At 53.6% G+C, this 18,471-nt stretch overlaps 2 protein-coding genes across 2 annotated transcripts in view; both read right to left on the reverse strand.

Annotated features, from left to right (window-relative positions):
- Timp2 (TIMP metallopeptidase inhibitor 2) overlaps positions 1–18,471 on the reverse strand; it is a 47,197-nt gene that overhangs the window by 10,582 nt on the left and 18,144 nt on the right. Inside the window, exon 2 of the mRNA XM_051159152.1 lies at positions 1,232–1,332. Within this exon, the coding sequence (XP_051015109.1) occupies positions 1,232–1,332 (101 nt within the window). The remainder of the gene's footprint in view (positions 1–1,231; positions 1,333–18,471) is intronic.
- Cep295nl (CEP295 N-terminal like) lies at positions 13,106–14,806 on the reverse strand. The gene has a single exon (XM_051159151.1). The coding sequence runs from the start codon at positions 14,795–14,797 to the stop codon at positions 13,166–13,168; it is 1,632 nt and encodes a 543-aa protein (XP_051015108.1). The 5' UTR covers positions 14,798–14,806; the 3' UTR covers positions 13,106–13,165.

The following is an 18,471-nucleotide window of genomic DNA, read 5'->3' on the forward strand; positions in this document are numbered from 1 at the left end:
AGCTTCTCTCTAGCCCTGCAGGAAGGAAGGCTGCAAGGGTGACAGTCTCCTCATGTGTCATAAATGATGCCACACCAAGGGGCCAGAGTAACTTCCTTGGCATTAAGCAATGAAGACGTTATGAAAGGCCACTGCTTCTCTGCCTCATAGAGAGACTTTGGTAATGAAAGGCTAGTCATCCCCTTGAGGTGACACAACCACCGAGGTGTGGCAAAGCTGTCCTTAACACCGGAGGAGCCAGTGTCTTTGTTTGAACACCCAGTCAGAAATGCCAACCATCACAGCACGACCTCACCCAGTTTTACAACGCTGGGGATCAAACTTGGAACTTCATGCGTGCTAGGCAAGCGCTCTACCAACTAAGCCACAGCACCTCTCCCCTCCCCCTCTCCCCCCCTCAAACGTGGGTTTCTTTGCATTTGTCCCAACATGGAAAGTACTCTGACCATACTAGCAGACACCACCACAGCCACCATTGCTGCTGTCTGAGGTCCCTCACCACAGCCCTGTCCACCAGCTGGGATACCTTCTCAGTAAGTGACCCAGCACAGTCAAAAAAGCTACCCCTGAGCACATCTGCCTGCCAGGCTCATCCTCTTACAGCGTTGCTACTCCCCAGCTGGTCACCCAGCAAAATCAAGAGAGCATGTGCCGGTTTCAATGAAAATGGTCCCATAGGCTCAGATATTTAAATGCTTCATCCTTAGCTGGCGGAACTGTTTGAGAAGGATTACGGGGTGTGGCCTTATCAGAAGATGTGTTACTAGGGGTGGGCTTTGAGGCTTCAAATGCCCATGCCAGGCCTGGTGTCTCTCTCCATCCGCCCGCTGCCTTTGGAGCAGGATGTAAAGCTCTCAGCTACTGTCTTGGGGCCATGCTTGCTCTCAACAGCGACGATCACCCACTAAACCTCTGAAACTGTAAGAACGCCCTCCCCCCCCAATGAAATACTTTCTTTTACGAGAGTTGCCTTGGTCCTGCTGTTTCCTCACAGCATTGGACAGTGACTAAGACAGCTGGGAACTTAACATTTCCGCCCAGCTTTTCCTGTTCTGGTGGCTTAAGGAGAACTGGACTTGTTTGTGACTTGACAACTCAGCTTTTCGGCCCAGGGTGGCTGAGTGGCGTTCCAGGACCCCGCCCCCTGCGTCCCCCCCCCCTGCGTCCCCGCCCCCTGCGTCCCCGCCCCCTGAGTCCCCGCCCCCTGAGTCCCTCGTGCAGTCAAGCCTACCTTTATCTGCTTGATCTCATACTGAATCCTCTTGATGGGGTTGCCGTAGATGTCATTCCCGGAGTCCACCTCCTTCTCGCTCACTGCTTTGGCCCTGATCACTGCAAAAACACAGAGAGACACACACGTGTGAGGAGAGGGCCCAGGACCAGGGTGGGCTCTGCTCTACGGGAGGCGCTGGAGGAGGCGAGCCTGTTGCCTAATCGGCTGTAACCTGAGGGGCCAGAGGACTCCTGGCTGGCCCAGCAAGGAGAGGAGGCTCTGCGGCTTTCCATGCTGGGGTTGTCAGCAAGAGTTTCTCGCTGTGGCTGGGATGTGGCTCAGTGCTTGCCTGGTCCGCACCAACGCTTGCGTTCCATCTCTAGCACAGAGCACCATATAAAACTGGGCACAGGCCAGGTACTGTGGCGCACGCCTGTAAATGCACGCCTGTAATCCCATCACCCGGGAGGCATAGGCAGGTGGATCTCTGTGAGTTCGAGGCCGGTCTGGTCTACAAAGTACATTCAGGACAGCCAAGGCTACACAGAGCAATCCTGTCTCGAAAAACAAAGCAAAAACAAACAAACAAACAAAAAACTGGGCACAGTGGTACACACCTTACCAGCCCTTGGGAGGTAAAGTCAGGAGGCTTAGAATGTCAAGGCCAGCCTAGGCTAATGAAACCCTGGCTCAAAAGACAAAACTGAAAACCAAAAAGCTGGGTGTTGTGACACATGCCTTTAACTCTGGCTCTTGGCAGGGCACAGAGGCAGGTGGATGTCTGTGAGTTCAAGGCCAGCCTTGTCTACATAGTGAGTTCCAGGTCAGCAAGGGGCTACAAAGTGAGACTCCATCCCAAAGAAAACAAAACAAACCCAAAACAAAAACAAACCCCCAAATTCCCATTGAATCCGTTGTTGACAAGGGCAAACACAGAGGCTCGGAGCCCCTGCCCAGGTGGCTGGGAGCTGCAGCCTGTGGCCTTGGGTCTGATTCTTCCTGCTAATTGGTGGCAGTCCTGCTCCTGCACGTAGGGCTGGGGACAAGCCAGCACTTCATCCTCAAACAGGCATTGGGGGCTGGAGCAGGTGCACACTCATCTACCTCAAAGGAGCCTGGTTTTAACAGATCTGGGGACTCTGCTCCCAGAGTACAGCTCTGAGTGGAGCAGCTGCCTAGCATGCAGGAAGGCCTAGGTCTCCTCCCTAGCCACACAGAAGAAAGAGGTTTCCCTGTGAAATGTCCTGCGGGGCTTGCATGCGAAGATCAGAGGACAACTTTGTTTTTCAGGTGACATCTGCTTTTTGGGGGGTTGGATTTTTTTTTACAGTTTGCTTTATTGGGGTGGGCAGGGGTTGCACGTTGCATGCTACAGTCATTATGTCTAAGTCAGAGGACAGTGGGAGTCAACTCTCTTTCCACCATGTGGGTTCCAGGCATGGAAGTGGGCAGGCATGGCAGCAAGCACACTGAGCCACCTCACTGGCCTGAAGCTGACAGTAGGCTAGGCTGGCCAGCAAGCCTCTGCGTTCATCCTGCCTTTTCCTTCCCAGTTCTGGGATTGCAAGCGCATGCCACCACACGTGGCTTTCTGTAACACATATTGTAGGAGGTGTGTGACAGACGTGGAGTTAAGGGGGCATATTACGCAGGCTATGGATCTGGTTAGTAACACTACTGTGGCTCGTAAGCCTTTGACACAGATGGGAAGAAAGCAGGTCCTGTAGGGAGTGTATCCCGAGCATCAGTCTTACGAGGTAGTGGGAAGAGGGTCCAGGAAAGTTCCAGAATGTTATGGAGCCTGGTCATGCCTAACAAGACTTTTAGGAATTATATCCCTAGTCCCTCCCCAGAAACCCTACCTCTGAGGAGCAGCAGGTCCTGCCATGAGCAGGGCGGGGCAGGGCAGGGCGTGGCGTGGTGTGGCAGGGCAGGGTGTGGCAGGGCAGGGCGGGGCAGGGTGGGGCCCTTCTTTACTTCAGGTTATTCCCTGGGTCAAAGCCTGTTTTAATGGCTTTAAAAGCTTTGCCCTTCAAACGGCAGTGCTGTAGATAGAGCCACTCTGGCCAAGTGTTCTGTCACTGGGCACATGAGCTAAACAGAGACAAGGAAGAGACAGCCCAGCTCAGAGTCTCCAGCGGTCAGCTTGAGTCTTGGAAACTTCTAGCCAGGACTGTTTCCCACAAAGGCAGGGAGGTCCGGGCACATGGGAGTGCCATCTGCTCCTGAGACCCCAATGCACTCTGGATCCCTCCTCGCCAGTCTCACACCACAGCCCAGGCCCCACCCAGCTCCAAGAACCATTAACATTGGTCCTTGGGTCCTTCTGTGCAGTTGAGTCACCACTGGCCTGGCCACAGGTTCCTGTTTCCCAGCCTAAGCCTCACCTCGAACAGCCACAACCTAGTAACGCCCACCTGGAAGGCCACCCAGAACAGAGGGCTCTCTCTTGGTTCTGTGCCTTCTCCATAAAGATTTCCTGCAAAAGGCCTTCTCTTAAAACTTGAGCCAGATAGCACACGCAGAAGCAGACGGATCTCTGAGTTTGAGGCCAGCCTGATCTACACGGCTAGTTCCAGGACAGCCAAGGGGCTATGCCTTCTACAACTTCACTTGGCCCATGCTCTTTCCTAAACCCTCCTGCTCCCTGGCTCCCACGTGCTCGGATACCCAGATATGTTCCACCTCAGAACAGAAAATCTCATCTTCCCAACATGCCGCCGCCAGCTCTCTGCTGGGAGAACTACCATAGTGCAACCTCCAGCAGTGACTGGTGTGTTGCTCACCTCCCACACATGCTGCTGTTAACACCCGTGCACATGTCTGTTGAGAGGTCCTAACAGGTAGAGGCCATGCCGGGGAACATCAGAAAACACCAACCTGATGGAACCGGGCTGACCCTGACAGCCTCGGGATGGCAGGACAGGTGCGGATGGTCCTTGGTCCCTAACATGTAATCTATACAACCATCACTGCAATGCTTATGCGCATGCGTGACCACAACAGGTAAACACTGTTCAGTGTTTGCTCTTTGTATAGCATTCTCATAGACTCAGAAACCAGAGAGGGGTGGGGTCCCAAACGAGCGATCCAACTCTGTCTACCCGTCTAGAGAACATCCTAGCCTTGCTTCTCAGTAGTGGCCTACTACCCTCCACAATGCCTAATGCTCCAAAGGCCTAAGGCCTGGGGCGGTAGCTCAGTGGGCGAAGGTTTATGTGACATCCACAAAGCCCTAAGTCCAAGTCCCACCACATACAACTGCACGTGGCACATGCATGGAATCTTCGCGTGCTGGGCTGCTGGAGACCATGTCTCAGCACAGGACAAACCATCAAACGCCAATAAATGCAAGCAGGAAATAAGGCCAGGGACTTCCCAACAGCCAAAAGGCTCCATGCTCTCCCATAGCACGAAGGAAGTCCCCAGCTCCCCCCACACGCACACGAGTCCATGGCACAATCCAAACCAAAAAGCCGAGAAGCAGTCAGGGGTGAAGATGTGTGCGAAAGGCGCTGCAGAGACGAGCTCGGACACCGCGATTGACTGTGCCTCCAACACAGACGCCACCAGCTTGTGTCATAAGGTGCTGGACAGGGTTAGTGCTAGGGACACACTGTGGCAGGGAGGAGGTTTCACTGCTCCTATGTGACAAGGACCTGGAGCGCTGGCCTGGCCCCGTGGCAGCCCGGTGGGCTCCTAAGCCTGGACGCTATACGGTATACGGCTACGTGCTCACTGTGCCTCAGCACTGTGGGCAGAAGAGAAGGGACGGGTGGACTGAGAGTCTGGGGAAGACACATGGTTTTCAGGCTGGAAAGTTAACTGGGGCAAGGCTGGGGATGCTCGTGGGGGGTGGGGCAGGGGCGGCAGACTCTCCACCGACAACTGGGCTGTTTCTAGCTGGCCATGGGGGCCCTGACCACAGATCTGGGTTAAAAGCTGGATGGACGTTCCTCTCTCTAGCGTCCCTGTGAGACAGGGCCCCTGTTGACTGCAGCAGACTCCTGTCTGAGCTGTCACCTGGTGAGAACAGTGCGCGGAGAAGGGAAATGAGAAAGTCGTGCCGGTAAAAACCTGCACAGCCCCAGCCTTAGGGGACGCCTCTGATCTAGGCATTGGGCAAACGGAAGGACAGGAAAGGAACTAGAGACTCTCTAGAAGCACAATACTAACACACAGACACACACACAGACACACACACATGACACACAGACACACATACACAGACATACACGCACACACATACAGACACACATACAGACACACACACATACACAGACATACACGCACACACATACAGACACACACATACACACACACTCACACACACAGACACAAATACACAATACACACACACAACAAACACAGACACACACACAGACACACACATACACACACACTCACACACACAGACACAAATACACAATACACACACACAACAAACACAGACACAAACACAGACACACACACAGACACACACATACACAGACATACACGCACACACAGACACACAGACACACACATACACAGACATACACGCACACACATACACACACACATACACACACACTCACAGACACATACATACACACACACTCACACACACAGACACAAATACACGATACACACACACAACAAACACAGACACACACACAGGCAGTCATCACTGTGACCTCTGGGGTGACCTCCCGGGTGGCAGAAGAAAAACAAAACAAAACACATCACAGAACGGACAGCCTTCCCGAGTCCTGGGCCATTTGAAGGATAGAAAAATGCAGAGGCTCCAAGAATTTGGGATGAACTAAAAGCAAGGCATGGGTGACTGTTGACCGGGCACTTACATGCTAGGCTGGGGACAGACACCAGGATGGGACCAGCTACATCCGCCATGCCCCTCTACGTACCCAAAGAGCTGGACACAGCAGCAGGAGACCCCTGTTTAACTGCTTTGTGCCCCAACCACTGTCCCTGGCCCCTGCAGCTCAAAATTTGCTTTTTCTTCTTTTTCTTCTGCTAACCCAACATCTGGGTTTGCCATCTGGGAGTGCTACATTGGCTGACAAATTCATTGCCAGAAGCTACTGGAATGCACAAGCGGTGACTTAATTCAAAGCACACACAACCGCAGAGCCCCTACCCCCATCCCTTGAGCTGAGGATACCACGTGATGTCACTTCCTCCTAGAGGAGTCTGCAAAAACAATCTCAGCACACCCAGCAGGAGGGGATGGAAAAGACAGAGAAGGTCACAATGATGGGCCAGAGGTGACAGGCTGTGTTTGGGCCCTGGGAATCACAACTGCCCAGGGATGCCAACAGAGGCTAGGCTGCCCTGCAGCATCTTCTCTGTGAGGGAACTTGCTAGAAACCCTGGAGGCCATGGCCATGGCTAAAGGGTAACTGGAAGACTCAATTGCACCCCACAGATCCCAACTGTGGCAAACAGAACCATGGCTCTCCTGTCCAGGGTGCAACTGCCTGTCCCCTGAGCCACCAACACGTGGCCCACGGAGCCCTAAAGACGTGCTCATAAATACCACTGTGTGTACAAAGAGGTGGTCTCACTGTGTAGCCCTGGCTGGCCTGGAACTCACACTATGTAAACAAGGCTGGCTTTGAACTCACAGAGATCCTCCTGCTTCTGCCTCCCAAGTGTTGGGTGGGATTAAAGGCGTGCCACCACACACAGCTTGCCAACCACTTTTGGATTTTATAGTGCCCATACAGCACTGGGGACATTCCTTCACACCATGCCCGTAGCCCACTGAAGGGTCATAACCTGAAGGAAAGCTGCCTGCAAGAGTCTTCCTGGCACCCACCTGTTATTGGGACAATCCCATATGCCATGTAAATGTTTACATCCTGTAGATGGCTCCCACTTAGCTCCCTCTCTGGGGTTTGGGCTTCCTACACTGAGCACAAACAGTCCTGGAGGTATCTACACCTGTCCTCTGAGGCTGGAAAGATTCACTCAGGGTCACCAGAGGGTCACAACCAGGCCACCCTATCCTTCAGGGTTCTGCTGTGTGTGACATGGGGCCAGCAAGGTGCTATAGAAAACAAGGAAGGCTAGTTCAGGGCTGTTCTCCCTTGGAGCCAGATGGAATGACAGCCAGCCTTGCCAAGCTTCTGTATTTGCCGAGACCCTGCCAGCCCAAATCATTAGGGGCTGGGAGACTCCTGGATGCTGCAGCTAGACTGGGGCCAACCAAAGACCGAGATACACTGTTTTAAGACTACTAGCATCCAGGTGGGGGGAATCCCCCCCACAGATAGATGCAAATGCAGCAATTTCAGGCCCCACTGCACATGGCCTCCTAAGGTCAGCTGCACCATTTCTTTCCTTCTTGGGTAGAGTTCATGCCAACCAGCTCAGAGGGCTCATAAAAGAAACATTATTGTGTCCCAGGGTAGACCCAACCCGTGAGGCTCCGATGGCCTTTTTTAGTCTGTCAGGGGTGGGAGGGGCTATAAGGTCTCTTTGTTAATCTCCCCGCCCCCCACCCCCAGAAAACAGGGTGCCACGGCCTTGTCATTTACACCCTCAATTCAGCCAGCAAAGTTCCAGTTCCAATCATAACTTAGACTCTGGGGCTGCTGCTTTGGGATCAGTTTCTTAGGCCTTTAGAGTGGATATCACAGGCGTTATGGCTGGTCAGCCTGGCAAATGCTACCTGCCCTTTGAATCTGCATGAATGTGTCTTTAACCCTGGAAGTCAGCAGGAGGAAGAGGAGGAGTATAGCTCACTGCCCCAATTCGACACTGTGAGCTGGAGACAGTTCCTGGCTTTGTCCTACACGGCTGCCATCAGATGGTCAGGTTGTCCTACACGGCTGCCATCAGATGGTCAGGTTGTCCTACACGGCTGCCATCAGATGGTCAGGTTGTCCTACACGGCTGCCATCAGATGGTCAGGTTGTCCTACATGGCTGCCATCAGATGGTCAGGTTGTCCCAGATGCTGTCCTTGAAGAGCTGTGGGACCTGAGCAGGGCCATGGAGGATTTGGATGGGCCTTCCTTGTTCCTTTGAGTAGGCTGACCTCAGTGGCTGGAGGAGCCACTCCGGATGGGGGATGTTGATTAACACAGGGGATTTGCCCTGGTGTTCTGGGGTCCTAAGACTTGCTCTGGTTCCTAGGTCCTGAGGCCACACACTTCAGCACGTGGGAGCGCAGGTATGGGTGAGCATCCAGGTGTCCCAAGGGATGAAAAACTGGTTTGGTCCTGACAAATCCTTAGGTACCAAGGTCTCCAGCTCTCCCTTCTGTCTCTGGCCTCAGGGTGGTCACCATTCCCACTACTGCCACCTTGAGGTGCCCTCCGCCCCCTGAGCTCAGCCCTCCTTTGTGCCCTCCATGCCCAGCCACTCTGGTTAGTGAAAAAGACCTTCTCCAAATTCTTTCCCAATCATTTCCCTAAAAAGGAAAAGGGGGCTGTCATTCAGTAATTAAAAACAGTCCGGTGCTGGGCAGCAGGGTTCAGCACTGCCTCCATGCATCAGCAGCTGAGACCGGGCCCTCCCACAGAAACTCCCAAATCTGATCATCTATTCCTTCATAAGCAGAAACAGGGCCCCAGCCCTGGGGTAGGGCTGAGCCTACTGAGGATGAGGTCAAGGCCTGCTGTAATAATTCAGGCCAAGGCGAGCAAGCAAGCGGATGGGTGTGGCTGAGGGTTAGGTGGGGAGGGGGCTGAGGTTCCAAGGCTCTGACCAGAGGACTGCAGGGCATTCGGCTCTGGGCCACACCGTGCACTGGTGCCTGGGAACGTGCCAGGCCTGCCTAGCAGCAGGCTCCCTGCCCACCGCTCAGATTCTAGCAGGCTTGCACGCGCAGGAGGGTGGCTGTCCGCTAGATACCCGTCTCCATGGAGACCAGCTTTCCCATCTCCATTTCCTGCCCATTGCTTTGGCTCTTCTTGGGGAGGGTGATGGCACATCTACATGAGTGAGCAGAGGAAAGCTACAGCAGTCTCCAGGAAAGCCCAGCCCCTCCAGCTGTCTCGTGCCCGCCCAGGACCCTGGCTCTCTCCTTCGAGGCCTGGTGGAACCAAGCCCATGGCCCAACCCGCCCCTTCCTTCCCAGCTGTGGGCCAGCCGGAGCTCATGCCAGGGCCTTAAGTGCGGCCCTTCCCATCCGCGTGCTGCTGAGTCACTTGAAAAAAATGCGTCCCGCTCCTGGGAGGGTTTGCCGAGAACAGTGTGGCTTTGTGGAGGACGCTGCTGTTGCTGCTGTTACTGCTCCTCGGCAGTTTCTCTACCAAGAAGCGGAGGGCCTCACTGGAGCCAAGCTCAGCCCTGTAAATCCCGAAGCTGGGTGAGCTGGGCAGTGGCAGGGCAGGAGGCAGAGAAAGCCTGGAGAGGTCCCTGGGGCATACTCTGCCAACCCCTGTGAGCCATCTTCACACAACACTGAGGGAGGGTCTTCACTCAGTGGCTGCTGCCACCGCCACCGCTGCCGCCACTGCAGAGGACTGACAGCCATGGAGTATGGAAGAACATTCGGGGCAGCCCTCAAGTCTCCAGCCAGGTGGTCCAGGACCTACAGCTTCCAAAGCCTGGATCCTGTCTGGCCTCAGAGGTCTGAACTAACCTCTTGCCCTTATCTACTTGTTGAAGGGACAATCCACATCAGAGAGGGTCCCTGCCCCACTCCCAACTTGATGGCCCTTTTTAAAAAACCCATCTTCTCAGCTATGTGGTCCTGGATGCTGCTGTCAGCATGTGTGTATGTGCTGGCTATGCACAGGGTTAGGTGGCTTGGTGACTGAGCCAAGTGCGCCTCACCGGATCATCATGGTCATGACAGATTTAGCCAGTGTGGCAGTGAGCAGTTGAGGCCAAGGATTCTCCACGTGTCTCACCTGTTGGACACCCTGGTCACTCCTCAACCTGCGGACAGCGCTATTGTCCTGCAAACCTCTGGGGCAGACAGGGTGCCTGCCCACCACTTGGTCAGCCCCAGAGATTTTTCTGAGTCCATGTACTTTGGGGAAAATGCATGGGGCAGACACACAAGGAAGTAGCTTGGTGATCAGGATTCTGGTCAATGCCTGGACTTAGCAGTGATAAAGATTCTTTCTGCCCCCTACCCCATGACAGAAACACAAGCCAGGGAGAGGTTCTAGAATACACGGTGCTCTGGGCAGGTACATGGCAAGAACCCAAGAGCACTTCGGGAGGAAGATGAAGGCAACCTCCATGCCTGGGTTCTCCTGCCACCAGACCCAGAAGTTGCCCACTTGCCCCACTGCCCCATTTCAGTCAACTGGAGGCCAGGTCTGGCTGGTAGCTTATAGGACCGGAGTGTGAATATAGACGGCCCCTCCACCCCAGCCAGCATAGCCGTCTATGTGATCCAATGCATCAGGAAGGACTTGACCGGCCCAGCAGGAGCCCAAAGTGTCCCCTTCTGAATACTCATGTCAAAAATGTGGACCCTGGTGACAGAGGTGGCTAAAGTTGGGTATGTGGGAGGAGGTGGAATGGCAGGACCAGGGAAGGTCAGGGCATTGACCCCTTGCCTGCCACCCAAGGTGGCGCAGCCTTTACTCGTGTCATGATGGTGCGCTGGCTCCTTGTGGAGGTTGATGGGTGAAAAGAGCAGAGGCGACTGGGGAGGCCCCAGGTTACATTCAAAGGCTTCACATTGTCTCTCAGATGTCTCAAGGTAACTGAGAGTGAACCTCAGAGGGAGAGATGGGAAGGCAGCCATGGCATCCTCTTAGGGAATCATTGGGAAGTCATTTTGTTAGGGGAGGAGATCCTAGGGATTGGGATTCACTACTCATACCACTGGCCTGGGCCAAGGCTAGCCCATCCTCCTTTAGCCAAGGCTAGCCCATCCCCCTTTAGCCTTCTATAAGGCAGGTGGGAGAGGGCAGGGTGTCTCTTTACGCTTTATTGTCCGGGCAGAGATGAGTCATCTTCCATCATGTCTCAATGCCCATCCTTACACCTACTTTTAGCTCGATGTAGCCAAGAAGGAGCAATTTCTTTACTCAGAACACGGGCCACAAATACCATCTTTGTAAATGGAAACAAAAACAATGTTCTCCGGGAAGATCTGTCTGCTCAATGGGCTGCGGCTTCCAACTAAGTTGGGAGGCTCAGTTACGCAATGTGAGGCCCAAATCTGACCACAGCTTCAGGCCAAGGGATGCCGCACCCACTCTATCCTCTCGGACAGAGGTGACGCTGCAGAGTGTCCTGTGTCGTGCAATGCCAAGCCAAGCTGGCAGGCAGGCACCAGGTGGGAAGCAGGCATGATGAGTAAGAAACAAGAGGCAAATCTCAAACCCATGTGGGATGCTGTTAGAATCCAGCACGGCAGTACGAGGCCGCCCGCTTGCATTGCTCAGAACCATACACAGGGCCAGCATCTCACCTCCCTGAGGGCCGAGACCCTTGTCCCTGGCTACTCGTTGCTGTGTTTTCTACTAGCCACAAGTCGCATGGCCCACGGCTTACCTCCGGGGACAGAGTCGAGGACAGGGTCGGGGACAGGGTCAGGGACTCAAGGTTTGGCACTCAGCATAAATGTAAAATATCAGGAAAGCAGATGGATCTCTTTCAGCGGGGACGGTGAGAAAGGGAAGCGGAGGGGCGGGATGCGGAGCCCTCCCACCTACGTCCCAGCTGCACGTTTTCATTTGCAGCTCCCAAAAGCGTTTTAAACAAGAGCTGGTGCCAAAGCTGGGCTTAGACTATGCGGGTGCTTCTCCGCACCAGACTGCCTGATCCGAAGGCTCTGGCTGCAGAGCTGTGTCCGGAAGGAGGTGCAGACGCGGCTGGGATCCTGGGAGGCAGGCCCTCTCTGCCAGCCCCATAGAAACACCATGCCAAGGTGAACACGGGCGAGTGGAGGTTCTGTGTGTGCGGGCTGGATGTCAGGAGGTAGGCCAGGAGCACAGAACGGAAGAGTAACTTGAACCCCAAGGAAAGCCGCCTACGACCAAGCATGTTCGGTGTGCATCATCTATGTGAGGGGGTTCGGCAGACGCATGTCTGAGGAGGACAGAAATCATGGCAGAGAACCTGTCTTTAGCTCCCCCTCCCCAGTCATGGATTTGGCTGGCATACTTACAATTGTTCATATGATCTAAAAAATACATATAAGAGCTAAATATGGCCATTTATAAGCAGGTATCACTAATCAAGGCATCTGGAAGAAGGCAATGAAGGAAAGATGGCAGAGAAGGAGAGGGGAGATGTGAGAAACTAATGAGGAGCCATAGCCAGCAGCCACTGCCTTACTCAACTCTCATTGCACTTGGCCATGCCCACTGATGGCTACATCCCCTGCGGCAGATCCCTACCCCAACCCCACCACCACCTCAACTGCCACTGTAGTGTTGGGATTGGACCTCGGCCTCATGAATCCTCCAGAATGCTCACAGCTCCTCAAAGCTACAGCCCGCCCTCTCCCCCACCACCCCACATCAGCACTGCCTCCGGATGGCGTCACTCAGCTGGGCTGGGCTTGCTTGCCCCCAACCCTTAAAGGTTCTAAGAATGCACATAGTGTTAAACACTGTAGTCTTTGTCTCCCCCCGCCCCCACCGTAGTTTTTGTCTCCCCCCACCTCCCAATCTCCTAAAGGAGAGGTTTAAGCTAATGGCTCTGACATTGTCTCAGCCAGAGGCCAAAGCAACCAATGATGTATCTTTTGAAACTCTGCCTGTCTGACCCTGAATGCCCCTGAAAGCCCGGTGTTTGGCTAAGCCAACCTGGGGTTCCCATGAGTACGCACAGACCATAAAACCAGAATTCGTCTACAGAACACAGGCGAGGCTAACCCTCAGGACCCTGCAAGGATCCTGCTTCTAAGGGAAGGCGTTTGCCAGGACAGCGAACAGACAGACTTAAGGGACACACAGGCACGGACACACAGGCACGGTGCAGGCAAAGCGGCCAACAGGGATGTATTTATCGCGGGTGGGTTCTGCCTTTAAAATGTTTTTTGAAACTCCTCTAAGCGTTTCCTGGCTTTTTCCAAAAACTGCTTGTGTAACTTGTTCTGCTCTAGAATCTGCTGCTGAAGGTTTCGGATCATCTGGCTCTGCTTTTCCTCATCAAGAAGGCCACTGTCCAGGGGAGTGTTTTGGACAGTGGACGGGGGCTGGAAGCCAGTGTTATAAGCCTTGAGGATGGCCAAGCGCATCCTCCTGCGCTCCCTGCGTTCTTCCTCCAGCTCGGCCTTGTAATGGATTTCCAAGCTCATGTCGGGGTGTTCTGTCTGCCCCAACAGCATCTTTTGTCGCCTCTGCTCCAGCTCCGCCTTCTGCTTCTGCCTTAAAGCCATCCAGCTTGCTACAGAGTCCACCTGCTCCTCCTCCTCCTCGGTGGCCACCTTGGGTGGCTCCTTTCCTGACTCTGGGCTTTCTGAGGAGTCATCCTGTTCGCTAGACGCTCCTGCCACGGGGGCAGGCATCAGGCTTTCCTTCTTCGATGGGTGCTTTGCCAGTTGTTGGTAGTGGCCGGGGCATTCGTCCTCGCTCAGCAGCTGCTTCAGGTTGGTTTTGGACCACGACTCGTGGGCCTCCACCTCCGCGGGGCTCCCAGACTCATCCTCGCAAGCAGCTTCCGTCTCTTCGGCTTCGGCACTCTCCTCTCTCCGGCTGTTCTCGTTCTCGTCCTGAGTCTCCAAGCAGCTCTGCTGCTCATCCGGGTTCCAGTCTGCCTTGAGCCTCTGGTCAAGGTGCAAATCCAGATGTTTCTTCAGCTTTCTGTTCGTGTTAAACAGTTCTTCGAAGGCAGACTCGATCTCTTTGTGCCACTGATTTTTACCGCTGTATTTGCGCGGAGCCCACTGGGGTGTGGCCTCCTGTTTGAAGGTGGGGCTGGGGGGCTGGTCTAGGTCAGCTGTTTTGTCCTGCCTCCTTCTTCGGCCCCTGGAGCTGCCCTGACTTATGCTCTGAGCGAATCGTGGAGCCCCACTTCCTATCGGCCGCCTCCTCTCCCAGCCCGTTGCCTTCTGTACTTCTTCCATGCACTCAGCTTCCTCAGCACTCGTTAAGAGCGGGCTGAGCCTTGCCAGGTCTGCCACCCTGCCCGCCCGAGGGCCCAAGGGCTGGCAGCCACTATTGCTCTTACTTGAAGGCATGCGTCTCCCTTTGCCCTTCTCACTGAAGTTCGGGCCCCGGGCTTTGGTAGAACCCTGTCTCTCTGAGCATGTTGCTTTTTTCCTGGACTTGGGGTGCTGTCTGGGGTACTCTTCCCTGCGGCCTTTCTCCTCTCTAAAAGCCGCTCTGTTTCTCTCCTTAGCCCTCACGTGTCTTGTCGTTCCTCTCTGGTTGTATTCGCCCACATCGAGGTCGCTTCCCACGGGCAGCCCTGTCGCTTCATCCAACAGATGGGTTAGGTAGAGGCGTCCCATGTCCCTGACCTGCTGTAGTCTGGCCTCCTGCCACTCTGCCTTCAACTCCTCAGCCAGGCGCTGCAGCTGCTGTGCTTTCCACTGCTGCAGATTGACACTGCCCTCGAGTTCGTCTTCTGCCAGCACAGGCTTCTGCCTCAAATCCAAGGCCTCCTCATCAGAAGAGGGGCTCGGCTGGGCTGCTCTCTCCGGTTCCCTCTCCATCTCTGTGAGTTCTGCAGACGTGCTTGCAAGCAAAGGGGGCCGTAGCTGGAAGCAGAGGATGCAGGGCCTGAGGACCCTGCAGAAGATTCACGGCAAACTTGTAAAGCTAGGAGGGCACAGGCCACTCCAGACGGCTGGAGAAAAGTGTGCAAGGCCCTGGAGACAAGTGTATATAGGATTCTCAGTGCAGGGTACACTCAAAAACATGACCACCAGATCTCTCCCACCTCTGCCCACTAACACGCATTCCCTCGGCTCTCAGCTTCTGTCCTGAACACCTTGGATAAGAGCCTGGGGGGGGGGGGGTCGTGTTTCACAGAGTATGGCTACAGGGGTCGTCCCGTAATGCCTGGAGATGATTTTTGTCATCACACCTGAAAGGAGAAGACGCTACCAATCTGCAGCTGCGGGCAATCCAGGGATGCCACTAAACACCCAGAAAGGCACAGGGTGGCCCTGCGACTAAGAGTGGCAACAGGGCTGAGACTGAGAGCCCTCCACCCCAAGGAGGCAAGGTTAGGACTCAGGTGTGGAGGACAGCTTGAAAAAAAGAAGCAACTGAGGACCGAGCCGGAGAAGGATAGGTGGGAATAACAGCTATGTAGGCTGGCCTGTGATGAAAGAGCCGCTTCTAGGTGAGGAGATGAAGGGGCAGGAGAGGGAAGGACTGCAGGCATGGTATGTGCATGGGCGTGTGCTCACACATCTGTGTTACACACCTGTATGCATACAAGCAGGCACGTGCATGAAGGGCTGCTGTGTGTACATCCATTCTTACTATGTGGAATCAGTAAAAACCAAACAGATGCAGGCACACACACGTCTGTGTGCACGTCTACCAGAACAGGGGTGCGTAGGTGTGTGTGGGAGATCTAATATAAACCAGACAAAGAGACATGCATGCCACGTCACAATGCTCAGCTTGCCGCTGTGACATCACCAGGCGGGGGACAGCTGTGTATCCCTGTGGCACCAGCAGGGCCCAAGCTTTACCAGAACTTCCCAGAGAAGCTGTGCTTCTCAAGGGGATAGAGCCACGCCTGCTGCCATTTGGTCACTATGGTCTGCATGAAGAGGCCCCCGACTGCCCTTTCCTTCGATTCCTATAGAAGCAGGTTGACCAGCTTAAGCCAGTGTTGGTCACAGCGGTCAGAAAAACAGCTCTGCATGCCCTTTACTGATAATGCTACAGTTCAGGCTCCTACATGCACCAAGAAGCCACTGTAGGTTTCCTGTTTTGAGATGGGAATCTCCCTATATAGCCCAGGTTGGCCTGAGAACCTGTAATCTTCCTGTCTCAACCCCTAAAGTGCTGACATTAAAGGCATGTGCTGCCAAACACAGCACAGATCACATTTTCTTTCTTTCTTTTTTTCTTTTTTCTTTCTTTTTTTTTTTCTTTTTTGTCAAGTAGCCCTGGGAGGTAAAACACTATTACCATCCCGAGGTTCACAGGTGGGGAAGTTGAGGCAAGGAGTCAGGGGAACACTGGAGGCAGGTTACATACCTAGAAAGAAGTAGCAGGGCCTGCCCTCTGACTGGGTAGAGCATGGGGCCTTTGACCAGCCATGGCCAGTCACACCATCACTGACGTGAACAGCTATGCCTTTGTGAGAGCACCTTGCTCCAGACCAGGCAATTAGAAGCATGCTCTTTAAACAGCAGCTGACATTACACCCACCAGCCTTGCCAACCACCACTGTGGCCAAAAGGAGAAAGTTAGAGGAAGCTGGGACCCTCAACTCAGGTACTGAGATTTTCTTTCAAAGGAATGGCAATGCAGTATGGAAAAGAATTGCTTTCCCCCACTCCTCCTTGGATTTTTTTTTTTTTTTTTTTTAACAAATGATTCTCTGATAGTTGGGTGACCACAGTCAAAGACCCCAGACCCTTCCTCACATCAAACAAAAGTTGATCCTATATAGACCTAATGTCAGGTCTAAAACTATAAATGTTTAGAAGAAAGCAAATAATATATATATATGGCTTAGGCAAAGATTTTCTTAGATGCTACAGAAAAAACCAAGCAGCTAAAGGGGAAATAGATGAACGCCTTCAGAAAGAAAGCCTGCGCATGTGAGAAGCCAAGCTTTCAAGACAAGAGATCCTTAAGGAGACTCCAGTCAATAACACCTAAACAGCCCCATAAGAAGCATGCTCTTTAAACAGCAGCTGACATTACACCCACCAGCCTTGCCAACCACCATGGTGGCCAAAAGGAGAAAGTTAGAGGAAGCCGGGACCCTCAACTCAGGTAAACTCAGGCAGCTGTAAAACTGCCCCACAGATAGAAGCAGAGGCCAGCAAGATGGCTCAGCAGGGAGAGGAGCTTGCTACGCAGGCCTGGTGACTTGAATTCAGTCCCCCAGAATCCCACAAAGGAGGACCTAACAGCTGGAAGTTGCCCTCTGACCTCTACACATGTGCTGGGGCATGCACAGGCACCCACTCATAAGCACACGGAAATATTGTGATAACTTTTTTAAAGATACAAAAGGAACTAGCTTAGCACTGTTCTTCCAGAGAGCCTGGGGTCAGTTCCCAGCACTTGTGTTGGCTCACAGTGGTCTCTAGTTCTAAGGGACCTGGTACCTTTAGCCTCCACGGGCATCACACCCATGTGTACGTCCCACCACCTGCCCCTACATCCTCCTCCCACAGAGTCACTCATCTCACTCCATGGTCACATGCCATCCCCAACCCCTCCCACCCCCACCACAACATAATTCAAAACAGATCTCTCCCTCTCTCCCTCTCCCCCCCCCACTCCCACCTCTCTCTCTCCCTCCCTCCCTCCCTCTTTGTAAAAGATACAGACAGTTCACCAAAGAAGACAGATGCAAGGCAGGGGTGGTAGCACACGCCTTTAATCTCAGCACTCGGGAGGCAGAGGCAGGCAGATCGTTGTGAGTTCAAGGCCAGCCTGGTCTACAAAGCGAGTCCAGGACAGCCAAGGCTACACAGAGAAACCCTTTCTTGAAAAACCAAAAACTAAAACTAAAAATAAATAAATACATTAAAAAAAAAAAAAAAAGAAAGAAAAAGATAGATGAATGGCTAGGCCAGCGGACAAAAAGATGGCCAAGAGAAAGGCAGACTGACGCTGCTGTGTGAACGCCTCACGCCCTGGGGGATGGCCACAACCAGAAGCAGCTAAGGAAACTGGAACCCTGCACCCTGATGGTGGATGGGTAAAATGGAGCAAGGCGCTCTGTCTGACAGTTTCTCTGACAGTGAGCCATAGACTTATGGAGTGACCAGGAGCTACCATATAGCCGGGAGAAATGGATGCTGAGAGAGATGGTGTGATTCAGACCCCCAGAAGGGCTCGGTGTGAACATGCCTCTCACACCAAACCCTGAGCTCTACCCACAACGGGGAATAGCTGTAGGGGTGTTGTAAAGCATGAGGCAGGTCTGTGCTCCGGAGACCATCTTGCTGATGGAGCTAATCCCACCTCAGGTGTAAAGTCTGTTTCTGAGCCTGGAAAGAGTGGCTCCTTTCCTTTCTAACAGGTGACAATTAGAGACCTGTCACATCTCTGCCACCCAGGAGCGTCACCATCTCAGTCAGTGGCCCTCATCCTCATGGAGAAACCTTTGGGTAAACTACAGCTAAGGCCGTACTTCAGGAATCCCTGCCTGCCACCTCTTCAATGCCTTTCTGCTCTTTTC

Source organism: Acomys russatus, chromosome 16 (genome assembly GCF_903995435.1).
Source record: "Acomys russatus chromosome 16, mAcoRus1.1, whole genome shotgun sequence".
NCBI classification, from domain to species: Eukaryota; Metazoa; Chordata; class Mammalia; order Rodentia; family Muridae; genus Acomys; species Acomys russatus.